This window comes from Galleria mellonella, unplaced genomic scaffold (assembly GCF_026898425.1).
Source record: "Galleria mellonella isolate WM207_F2 unplaced genomic scaffold, CSIRO_AGI_GalMel_v1 utg184, whole genome shotgun sequence".
NCBI lineage: Eukaryota > Metazoa > Arthropoda > Insecta > Lepidoptera > Pyralidae > Galleria > Galleria mellonella.
In genome coordinates, this window is record NW_026442025.1 from 900,835 (window position 1) to 913,724 (window position 12,890).

Sequence of the window (12,890 nt, forward strand, 5' to 3'; positions counted from 1 at the left end):
CATTTTTTTCTTTCTACAATTTTAAATTAAATTTATTAGAATAAATGCTTCGAACACACGCGATCTAAGTACCTTTTGTGTTTATTATACCTTACCTACCTAGGTATAAAAAGAGTACTTACGTAGATTTTCTTTATTAACTGTTTTATACGAAGATCTTGATCTCTCAAATTAGCATCCATTTTACTTCCAGTGATTATCAACTAAATTAATAATCCACAAAGTATTAAATAACGTTTTTATGAAATATTTAGCACAAAAACAATACCCTTTAAATATCGATCGTCAGTAACTGTGGCTGACTTACCTATATTCTAGCAAGCAGGACTGCCAGATGTGAAGGGGAAATCCCCAATAAATTGTTGCATGTGACTGATGATGTGAGCATGTTCGTTTCATAATAAAAATGTTGCCAGGTAACCAAAAAGTCGTATGTTTTTGTGCGAATTACGATCATAATCTTTACGATCGTACATTAAAAAATAGACAAATAATAGTATGAGTACGATTTAAATCGTATATCTGTCAACCCTGCTAGCAAGACAGCGACAAAATCACGTTGCATAACAATGTAGCCCAAGCTTATATCTTATGAAATATACGGAAGAGATACGGACTTAGAAAAAACAGAAATGTTGTTCTTTGTGGAAGTCATTGATGAAATTCTATGTATTTTAGCCCGCAAACTTTCTTCAAACAAAAACAGCGCCATCTAGTATAGAGTTCTGTAATTATCTCTTTGTTTATGGATTTGAAGTAAGACCGCCACGCATGCAATACATTATGACTGGGGATTCCCCTATTCGTCGACGCTGAATATGAGGCGACGACAATCACTGTCAAACGTGTTCACTATTACTCTGACTCTGGTAACGTGACTTCCTGGTAACGTGTTAGGTAGGAAAAGCAGTAAAAAAGTGCATATTAAGGGAGCAGATTTGAAATAATATTTATACTTAACAAGAAATAATTAAAGGTAAGTGGATTTTTGAATGATACAATTATATCATGATCACTTAACAATTTTAACTTAAAATTAGATGTATTATTACAAGCTTTTATTTAGCTTGCGTTATGTAAATAAAAGTATGTAGGTATGTTCGTATGTTGATGCAATTATCCTCAATCCTCAACCGACTGGGATAAAATTTTCCATACACGTTTATTTTGGATGATAGTGCATAGTTAGCTGAGAGTCGTCATTGGATAATAATGGTGGATAGCCTAAGATGTGTACTAGATATTTATTTTTAACATAATATGCGTAAGTACCTAATCGAATTAAAGAAGTTGCTGAGAAAAATACAGAACAATACGATAATAAACTAGCGTCTGCGTTTAATCCTCCGAGGAGATGTAATTTTACAAAGGCTTTTTGTATTTATTTTATTATTTTTTTAATAAATTTATTGTAAATAACAAGAAATAATCATTGTAAAAAAATAGGCACTCTATTGTTGAATTTTCGTCAGACCAACTAATCATCGTTCATTTTTTTAGGTTCAATGGGGAGACCTAAAGATTTACGCATATGGGAGCACTACCGTACTTTACCAAACAAGTCTGTTTCTTGCAAGCTTTGTAATAAGGTCTACAAATTCAGTAATGCTGCCAAAATGCTTCAACATCTTATCACTTGTCCAAAATCTCCAGAAACATTAAAAGACTCTATGAAACTTATAAAAGATAGCTCGTCCAAAACCAAAATGTCTGGACTGAACACTCATACTATCTGTAATTATAATCAGAGATAGAGACAAATGATTCTTTTATAAGCCCCTCGTCGTCTGCTAACACTACAATAAATGCTGAGTTTCAAGACACCGATGATCATATAAAAACAGAATTAGCGAGAGCTATATTTGTAACAGGGACGCCATTATCGATGGTGCAACATCCTTTATGGATACAATTTTTCGAAAAATTGCAACCAAAATTTAAAATACCTTCACGTAAAGCTTTAGCGACAAAATACTTAGATAAAATATATAGAGAAATGCGTTTTGAGTTAAATGAGGAACTAAATGCTTGTAGTTACTTACACCTTCAGTGCGATGGCTGGTCTAATTTAAGAAATGAAGGAATAATAAACTTTCTTATATCAAAACCTCAACCTGCATACGTTAAAAGTTTGAATACAGAAAGTAATCCTCACACTAGTGAATACCTTAGCCAAGAAGTTGAAAAAGTAATGAAAGTGTATGGAGCAAATAAGTTTCTTGTACTTATTGGCGATAACGCTAGAAATATACAAAAGGCATTCGAATTAACAAAACTCAAATATCCTTTTTCGAATTAACAAAACTCAAATACATGTTGTTCCTCTCGGTTGCTGTGCACATATCCTTAACTTGTTGTGCCAAGATATTGTAAAGATACAAGAAGTAACTGTGTTTATTATGCAAGCCATAAATATAATAAAAACTGTTAAAAGGAGTCAACGATTAAGTTCCTTGTTGATAAAATCAAGGCAGGGTGAAGATTCTACACAAACACTAAAATTGCCTTGTGCTACAAGATGGGGAAGTCATGTTACTTCGTTAAAAAGTTTGAAAGCAAATAAGATAGCTTTGCAAATATTAACAGTTAGAGAAGATGTGGTAATTTCAAGAGATATTAAAGATTTAATTCTAAGTGATGATTTCTGGACGAAGACAGGGGAATGTATAAGTATTTTGGAACCAGTCACTGAAAGCATATTTTACTTAGAGAGCGACCAGAATCGTTTGCATCGCACATACATTACATTTAGAGATGTACAAGCTAAGATATTTGCATTAAATGAGATTTCGACATTGAGCGAAGAAAGCAAACAGCAGATTCTAACATCAGTATCTTCAAGATGCAATATGGCAATGAGGCCAATACATTTTGCAGCATATATTCTAGACCCCAGGACTCTAGGAGTCGAACTTACTCAAGAGGAAGAACTTAAGGGTATGGAGTTTATCTACAATTTAAGCCAACACTTAAGTTTGTCAAATGTAATGGCAGATTTGGCGTGTTATAAAGCTAAAGAAAACTTTTGGGCCGGAGGATTTGTATGGAGCTCATTAGATAGCATTGAGCCCCTAATATGGTGGAAAGGTATTTGTGGTTCCACTGAGTTAAGCAAAGTAGCGATTCGTATTCTATCAGCTCCCTGTACTTCGGCAGCCACTGAGCGTTCCTTTAGTATCCAAGGCTACATACATAATAACAAAAGAAATCGACTTACAACTGAAAGAACTGAAAAAATTTCATTCATTTGTTATAACTGGAATCTTAAACATAAAGCTGAATGCGAGGACATTCAGTTTAATGAAGAAAATACCTTAGAAGCTTTCATTGAGCGAGTAAATGAACATAACAGTTTAGACGAAATAGAGCCTATCGAACCTATACAATTCATCGCTTGTAATAACTCTGAATCTGACAGTGATTGACTGTAGTTTTACATTTTACTTTCATCTCTTTCTTAATAAACTCAAAATCAAATTAAAAGTTTTTTATTCTGTAGGCTGCATAATAATATTGTCTATGTCCAGTATAGTGGACGTCTTGCGGCTGAGATGACGATGATGAAGTACAAAATCATAAACACCCAAAAATTTGGGTGTTTATGGGGTTTAAACCCAATAAACCCAAAACACCCGGTTTTTACCCACCAGACTTTAAACCCACCCAGGTGGATTGCCCATCTCTACTCAAGACGCTTTCTGTCTAAAATATTTCAATTTAAAAACTTTATTTACAACTTTACATCACATTTTGATATCATTTTACTAAATGAAACTTGGCTTGATTCTAACAAAATCTGTAAATTGTCTGGTTATACTATATTAAGTAGATTGCAGATAGGTCATTGTAAATTTCCTGCACATTTGCAACGTATTAATTTATTGGATAATTCTATCTGTAAATACTGCCAAAACATTTTTTCTAATTTGGATCATATTTTTTTTTTTTTGTCCTAAATTCTCGCTTCAACGGTTACTTTTTATTTGTCAATGTCAAGATTTAATAAAATGTCAAAATATTCCTACTTCAGTGCAGGATCTACTAAAACATACCATTTTGTACCAAGAAATTTTTAATTATATTACTTCATCAATTGGTGAAATTTAAATATGTAATTGTAACTTATACTTTTCTACTTAACTTACTTTCTTAGTATATTATAATTAATTTATAACTATAATAATTTTTGTAATTTGTCTTGTAATTTTATATTGTTACCTTGTAATTGTTACTTTTTGGCTGATGGCTTTCGCCAAAGTCACAATAAATGAAAAAAAAAAAAATATATTTATATTTATGTATGTAAACGTCAAACAAGTCAACGTCATTCATTCGTGTCACTTTCATTTACCTTGAAATATTGCTGGCGAATTGTTGATTCGCATTTCTTGTTTTTTTCATTAACGAAATATTGATATACGCTATGTAAGTTTTCGTTAACATATTATTAAGTTTTTAATCATTGAAACATAAATATTACATACTATTCTTACAAAATATCTTTCCTATTCAGGTCGAAAGTAACATTCAAGATTACGCTTACATCGGATCCAAAACTGCCTTTTAAAGTGTGAGTTTATATTTAATTTTCTTTAAAAGACACATAGACACCTCGTGGAGTAACTTCAACGTAGGTAGTTCGCACTTTTATTCCTATTTGATGGAAAAAATCCATGTGAAATATAGTGTATTAATTTTAACAGATGCTGAATATCCCTGGGCGCTACATTGAAGTTACACCGCAATAATATGGATACAGCTGTCATACGGCAATTCCTTGACTATTTCCAAGATTTTCTTCATTTGTGCCAGTTGGAAAACTGGCCAAACAATGACACCACTGAGGCTGAACTTAAAAATGCTTTTTTAATTTCAAAACACATTGAAAAATGTATGGACAGGTTTCAAAAAAATGAAATTATTGATGAATTTTTATCTCTTTTACATAGTAATGAGGAAACTTCAAGTACTTTTCTTAAAACATGCCTAGGAGATCCTCCTAAATATATATTGAAGAAAATTATCAACTCAAATGCCAAAGTTAGCCAAATAGATGTAGGATTTCAGTTATTTCTTCAGTTATTCTCTGAAAAGAGATTAGAAGATAGTTTAACTGATTTAATGTTGGAGGCGGCATCGAAGGAGACACTTTTACGGAACTTAACACAAGAGATTCCCAAAGACAAAGTAGTTGCATTCAAAAGTCAAATACTACTCTTTGAATTGCACAAATGTGAGAACACAAAAAATATAGTTTCTGAAATGCTCATTAATTCTAATCAGGATGTAATTGACTCATTGATATCATGTTTGTTAAATAAAGAAGTTAAATATAGCAACACTGTAACTAGTATTGCCAGTGTATTTAAAGAAGCAATGTTAAGTAGAAATCATAGTAGTCAATCATTTTGGAAGTGTCTATTTAAAGTGGATGATAAACATTTTATTCAATTATGTTTAGATCATACAGATTTATTTAAATTAATTGTAATCTCTTTGGTTGACTGCAGTAAGTTGTTGAGGGAGAACATGTCATCGGAATATTTTTATATAGATATTACATATTCTCAACTAGTTAGTGTTGTGCAAAGAATATGTTCTAATGATAATTTACGAACTGAGTTTTTAAATATTGTTAACGATGACCCGTTTTGGCTGGATATGACATTGTGATGTACCTATTATGTTTTTATATATTTTTTATATTAAATTTTACATGTTTATTATTCACTGTTGTTATTATTTTATCATGATACTATTTGACAACTTTTATTTCTTAATAGTCAATTTTTTGTTTTGTTTGTTTCTTAATCAAAAAAAAAATATTCCCATGTTGCTCTCATACTAATTTTGTCAAGATAGATTTTTTTTTTTAAATAGCAATAAAACTTTTTAATTTATGGGTTAGTTTTTATTGACTTTATTAATCCTATATAGTCTTATATATCTATTATTACTAGTATTATAAATATGAGCTTGTTTATTACTTCTTGACTCAAACAAATATGATATTTACAAAACATAAATAATATTTGGGATGTAGAGGGACAGAGGTTCCTTTTTATTCTGGCCACACATATAATTTATTTATTTATTAATTAAAAATAATTACAACATGACAGCAAAAGCCAAATCAATGTTATAAACCTAGTGTGTAGCTAACATACAAAATTTTAATAAAAGTATTTAATAATGTCACAGGCCTAATTATAATTTTAAATTTGTTTAACATAATTAGTGTAGGATTGTTGTTAATTTACATTTGGTATACCAGTAAAACAACAGTATAGTTAATAATCTAAACAAATTATTCATATATTAAAATCAGTTTTCAACAATGACCTTTTGCAAATATTATAATGGATTAAAAGATATTTTTTTATTGTCTACTATTAAAAAAAAAAAATAGATCTCGCTGGAAGAGACTACATGAATTAACAATTATGCCCCGACAAGATGAAATTTAAATAAAAAAGACTGTTAAAATTCAAGTATGACCCATTAGCATATTGGAGTTTAGAGATTGATTGAAATCGGACAATACACACTGTTTTACATAATAATATTTTATCAGACCGAGAGCAGGTCGGGAATGGACTAATACCGGGCATTTTATTCCTAAAGGTAGTGTGTACAAAAGTCGTTTGCCTGAGTACTTTTGTTCCATTCGTGTTTCTACTGCGAAATATTTGTATTGACTGTGTTTCGTTTTGAAGGAGTGAGGCAGTGAAGTTACAGGATACACAGGTATAAACACTTTAAGTCCTCAGGAATGACAATGCATGAAGGGTAATATAGACGACACAGTATACTCTGTTATATCCACAATACTATTCATGTCTATAGGCAGCGGTTACCAATTTCCACGAGGGGGGGCATCAGCTTGTTTGCCATTCAAACTTGCATAACAAAAAATCTTTGTGACTCCACCAGTCTGAGCGTTCCGGAGGCGACGCCGTTCACGGCGGTGCTCAAGTTTGCGGCGGAGGAATTCAGGGTGGAGCCCGCCACCAGTGCCATCATCACCGACGACGGCATCGGAATCAATCCGCAACAAACTGCCGGTATGTATCCAACAATAATACCTAGTATCAGTTTATGGGGGGAAAGGGGTTGTTAGTAATAGGGTTTAACTGACTCATTGAGGGGAAGGGTTTGTTAGTAATGGGAAGGTTAGTCCCCATCGCTTTCAATATACCTTATCTGCTCGACCTTCACGCGGTTCCCCCTGGAAACCATCGTGACTAATTTATCGTTGGATTCGTCATTATGGGCTAACTGACCTATATTAGGGGGAGAAGGGATTGTTAGTAATGCGGATTATCAGTTCCATTGCTAATAATATGCCCTAACAGGTCGACCTCCCTGTGGTCTCCCCTGGAAACCATCGTGCTGAATTCCAAGTGTATTCATCACGATGGACTAACTGACCTGCCTTTTCATCCTCACCTATCATCTATCACTGGTGCCCCGCCAGTGTATACCGATAGCGCAGGCGGAGTTACCATGCTATTATCTTTCATAAAAAAAACTGTCTTATTGCTAATATCGTATTAGGTCGACCTCCACGCGGTTCCTCCTGGAAACTATCGTGATTAATTATTTTGAGTGTATAGCTGGCAGTGGGTCAGTTAGACCCCATTACTAATAATCTCTTTTCCCCCTGTGCGAGAATATAAAGTGGACACGATAAGTTCTTTGAAATATTTAGAACTCAGTTGTTTTAAAAGTACTCTAAAATAGATTCAAAACAAATACATATGATTAGCGAAAATTCCTTTTACAACATTAGAAAGTTCTAAAGCATGCTAAAGTTACCTGAGGTTTCGTAAATGTTATAACAACTAAGGGTTTAAATGAATCTTCAGAACACGGAATTTTTATATTTTAAATATTTAAGAACGACACGAGATTTTGTCACAGGTAATGTCTTTTTATAAAACAAAAATATTAAATTCAAAAACTAAAGTCTCACGATTGTGAAATTAAATGTTATACTTATTAAAAAACTTTATGAGCGACAAACAAAACTGTTCTGTTTCTATATTTAAGCGACACCAACGTTTTTTTTTATCTTATATTATCAAAATTATTAATTGCCACATACAAGAATAAATGTTTTTCTGAATTATCGAGAATGTTGCCATGCAATTATTACATCTAAAGTGAACACCCCCCTTAAAAAGGTTTAAACTCATCCTATTTCTCAAAATTGATACAAAACAATACATATTTACAAAGTTAAAATTGGCTAAGCGATTTCCTAGATTAGCATAAATGAACATCAGAACACGGAATTTTTATATATTAAAATTAATAACTGGATTTTGTCACAGGTAATGTATTCCTAAAGCACGGCTCCGAGCTGCGACTCATCCCGAGGGACAGGGTGGGACATATCTCGACTTAGGCACAAAATTATACTAAACATTCCCTTAATGTAAGCGACGTTTTATATTTTAAATCTATATTATTATATTTTATGTGTAATTAAATGTTTTTATAAGAAAGTTCAATTGGTGTTCTTTATTGTTACGGTAATACCATAGACTAAGTATTGCGTACTTACGTTTATAGTGCCATGTTCCGCAAATGTCAGTTATTTTATGTTACACGGATCACGCCACTACCAGCGTAATTTGTTACTTTTTAAACTCTATTATATATTCGAGAAGTCCTTTTTTTTTAATATATATGCATTAGATGTTTTAATATATAAACATCGTATAATTTAAACGTCACCTACAGTGTGGTTTCAAATTTTCTCCCACGAACGGTCAGACTGTAGCCATGTAGGTCCCGGCATAGAATAGGCCACTCCTTCCTTTCCCGTGGGTGTCGTAAGAGGCGGCTAAGGGAGCTTATTGTGAAGGTATGGGCAGCAGCCTACCTCTTAAAAAGTCTAACCGCGGTTGCCAATCCGCCTGCTAAGCGTGGCAACTACTGGCAAAACTTCCCCTATGGGGAAGGCTTATGTCCAGCAGTGGGCAATTAACGGCTAAAATAATGATATACCCGTGAAGTAATTTTTTTAATGTTGCAAAAATATAATGCCATCTTATGATTAATATTGCAAATTTAATTTAGCAGCATATAAACACAGGTAGCAATTAAAAATATTAATAAATTTTGTACTAAAAAATTAAAAAAAAGAAGTCACTGGCTTCAATAATGATAAAACCAGTTATTTAGATTTAGTATTTTTTTTTTTACAACAATAAAAAACATCGCTTTGACAACAAATAGTAGTACAATTTGGCGGGAATTTACAGGGTACAGATGAATAACACCTGACTCCTCAGGAATGTCAACGCATGGGGGGTATCATGGGCGAAACAGTATACTCTGTTATGTCCATGGCATTGCTCATGTTTATAGGCGATGGTTACTACTTTCCATCAGGTGGGCCGTCAACTTGTTTGCCATTCTAAGTTGTATAAAAAAAAAAGTATTTAGCCATCTAGCGAGAATCCGAGGAACAATATCAATCTACCGAAACCAAAACCGCGGGATAACAACGTCAATAAACATTGAAAATGCGAGCACGTCGAAATCGCGGTATGCGTAAACTAGTAGATACTGCACGCGGAAATCGCGGGATGCTCGGTTAGAGGGTTGAACCAATTTTGATAATATTTAATTTCTACGGGACCAATCAGTGGCGTAACAATAGGGTGGCAAGGCTGGCAAAATGCCACGGGCCCCGGCTCAAGAGGCCGCGAGCTCAGATTTGTTTTTATACATTGTACCTGAGTATTTTATTTTTACGTATAGGCCCCATCAGTGTGGGGATTTGCCACAGGCCCCAAATAGTATAGTTACGCCACTGGGACCATTACGAAAATATATCACTCGCTTAAACCACACAATAAATATTACCATTCCATTTTCATCCATTGCAAAAAACAATTAGTAATTTTAACTTAAAATCCTTACTAATATATATTATAAATGTAAAATTGTTTGTTTGCTACCTTATAACGCCTTAATAATAATAATAAACTCTTTATTGCACACAATAGAGATGTATACAAGGAGTATTTATACAGAATGTGCATATACAAAAGGCGGCCTTATCGCTAGAAGCGATCTCTTACAGACAACCTGGCATAAAGAATGGATAAGTACAGAGAGAAAGGTAGATGGCGCAAGTCAGACACAGTAAATACATAAAAGGAATCAAACAAAATGCAAAATATTCTAAATATAAAAATAAGATTACAATACATAAACATACATATATAATATAAATAATAAAATACATAAAACATACATATATTAAACGTCTGATCAAGATAAATCACACATAGTAACGTCAAAGCAGAGACACAGCAGAGAGATAGCACAATAAATTGTAATAAAGATTTTACAACAACATTCCGCTCTTATTCTCCCTGAACAACGAAGCGAGGCAAGAGACTGCGCTGATCTAATAGAAAGAGGCAAGGTTCACCAATCGGTTACTATGAAATTTGGTAAACACGTATTATATGGAATGGAGAATGATATAAGCTAGTTTTTACCCCGGGGGAAAGGGATTGTTAGTAATGGGGTCTAATTGACCCATTGCTAGCAATACACCCTATCAGGTCGAACTCCACGCGGTCCCGGAATTCGTCACGATGGGCTAACTGAACTGCTATCATCGTCACCCGTCATCCCTCACTGGTGCCCCGCCAGCGTATACCGTTAGCGCAGGCGTGGTACCATTCCATTATCACCTCCATTAAAAAAACTTTTTATCCCGGTCACGCGGAAGAAGACGCAGGTAAAAGCTAGTAATAAATAAATAAATAGTAACAACTTTGGTAAATTTTATTGCAAATCAAATATCATAATGATTACAACTAGTGGAACGAAGTTTACAACTTAACATCACGCTCGAACAATATTTACATCGATTTATTTAAAAAATAAAATTCAGGGTTGTCAACTTATGTACAATTTTTAACAATTTTAACGCACAACGTCACTATTATCTATTTTTAATTAAAAAATATAAAACGATGACGTTACAGTCAGATTTCTAGTCTACGTCTATTAGCGATTTCAATATGGCGTTGTATCCAACAAATATTCGAATTTTCTCTTCTAAAAACAAAATGTTGCACTTTTACAATACACCAGTTATTCATTACTTTAAATCAGTACTGTGAATCCGTGACGTCACTATTATAACATTTTGTTTTTATTTTAAGGGCTTTTAACTTCTTCAGGTATATTAGCCCTATAATACCTTAATTTCTCAGATAAGGAATATTAAAACTAAAAAATAATTTAAATAAATAGACATGGTAATTTAGTTAAATAGTAATAGCTACAAACCATTTTAGCAATTTTAAATTGTCATGTATTTTAGAAGTTATTATATGACAAGAACGATCTCGAGTTATTCTAATGTGATTATAATGCGTAAATTTATTGACAACCCTAGGCCCTATGGTTAGAGATTAAATTTGACCAGACAAAGCATATGTGCTATTGACAATAGCGTAAATTATAATTAAAAGCGTTCATAACATTCGATTTTCAAAAACAATTGAACATTTTTCTACATTTTTTTATTGATTATTTATTTATTTATTTTATACAAAAATCTTAGTTCTTAAAAACACAACTTAAATGCTAAATCTCTTATGAATATAGCCAATAACGGATTTTATTTAAACAAACAAAAATTATAATTCCAAAGCGATTATTTAAAAAGGTCCTTCGGGCTTTATCGGTTACTTTGGTTCTTTTGCGGATATCCTCGTTTCGGATCCTATCACGCAAAGAGACTTCTTACCCTCTTCTTTATTCCTTCTATAAGAATTTTAATGCACGTGGCAGTGAATTTACAGGGTACAGAGGAATAACACCTGAGTCTTCAGGAATGGTAACGCATGGGGGGTATCATGGACGAAACAGTATACTCTGTTATGTCCATGCTACTGCTCATGTCTATAGGCGACGGTTACCACTTTCCATTAGGTGGGCTGTCAGCTTGTTTGCCATTCTAAGTCGTATAAAAAAAATTGTAATTTCAGTTCACTAACGGAGAACCTATTAAATAATCAAATAGAAACTTTGAAAAAAGTTCGATTGTTTTTGAAAATTGACAGTTAATAGCAATGTTGCCATACTTTGTTATGAACGCTCTTAATGTTGCCAACTGCTTGGCATTTAATTTAATAATATTGCATGGTAATATGAAATGTTTAGGCCAAAATACATTTTTATAGGTATTCAATATTTTAAAACTATGGAATGATAACATTATTATTTGTATATTAAAAAGCCTTCGAACAAGTTTACTGTTTCCGTTAACACACTCGTAATCAATTCAACTTTCTGTGAATCTAACATAATTTATCTCTGAGCGAACTATCTGACATAGGAAAAAATAATTAGGCTCACATCTGTAAATCAGAGGGTCTATAGAGGAAAATCACATGGCAGTAGCTGAGGGGGAGACAGCATTGAGGCCCCACTTTAAAAGGTCCAATGCCCTACCTTAAAACGAAAGGCATCAAGAAAATTAGACAGATTCACTTTTTCGAAGTCACTTAATTATGACTTCTGCCCTACCGAAAAATTTTTTTGCCCTACCTTAAACATGGGTCTAGCTACGGCCCTGGTCTACCATATGAAATGCAAATAATATGAAATATAAATTTAATGTTAGAATTACATAATACCTTTTAAAATTATCAAAAATGTTAAAATATTATTCCTTAGAACTTGTATGGCAGGATTTATGACGAATGTAAGGCTCCATTTACTTTGCTAATTTCAGTATGAGCGAAAACACAAAATGAGTTCGAAAATTCGGAATTTCAGTTCATTGTAGACCCCCTGTTAGCTTAAATTTTAAAATCACTGAACAAGCATCAGCCTACATTTTTTTT

At 33.0% G+C, this 12,890-nt stretch overlaps 1 protein-coding gene across 3 annotated transcripts; it reads left to right on the plus strand.

Moving 5' to 3' along the window:
- Nucleotides 1-4,291: 4,291 nt before the first annotated feature.
- LOC113510428 (ubiquitin-fold modifier 1) lies at nucleotides 4,292-8,516 on the plus strand. Of its 3 annotated transcripts, XM_052893922.1 has the most exons (4): nucleotides 4,292-4,425; nucleotides 4,514-4,570; nucleotides 6,934-7,064; nucleotides 8,337-8,516. In XM_052893922.1, coding segments are annotated over exons 1-4 (264 nt in total). In that variant the 5' UTR covers nucleotides 4,292-4,423; the 3' UTR covers nucleotides 8,411-8,516. The 3 variants fall into 3 exon arrangements, with proteins under 3 accessions (XP_052749882.1, XP_052749881.1, XP_026749687.2); XM_052893921.1 differs by lacking the exons at nucleotides 6,934-7,064; nucleotides 8,337-8,516 and adding an exon at nucleotides 4,704-5,726 and having other exon boundaries at nucleotides 4,298-4,425; XM_026893886.3 differs by lacking the exons at nucleotides 4,292-4,425; nucleotides 6,934-7,064; nucleotides 8,337-8,516 and adding an exon at nucleotides 4,704-5,726 and having other exon boundaries at nucleotides 4,514-4,630.
- Nucleotides 8,517-12,890: the final 4,374 nt, after the last annotated feature.

Excerpts from the sequence above, each read along its gene's own strand:
- LOC113510428 (XM_052893921.1), top strand. The coding sequence starts at position 4,750 with ATGGATACAGCTGTCATACGGCAATTCCTTGACTATTTCCAAGATTTT.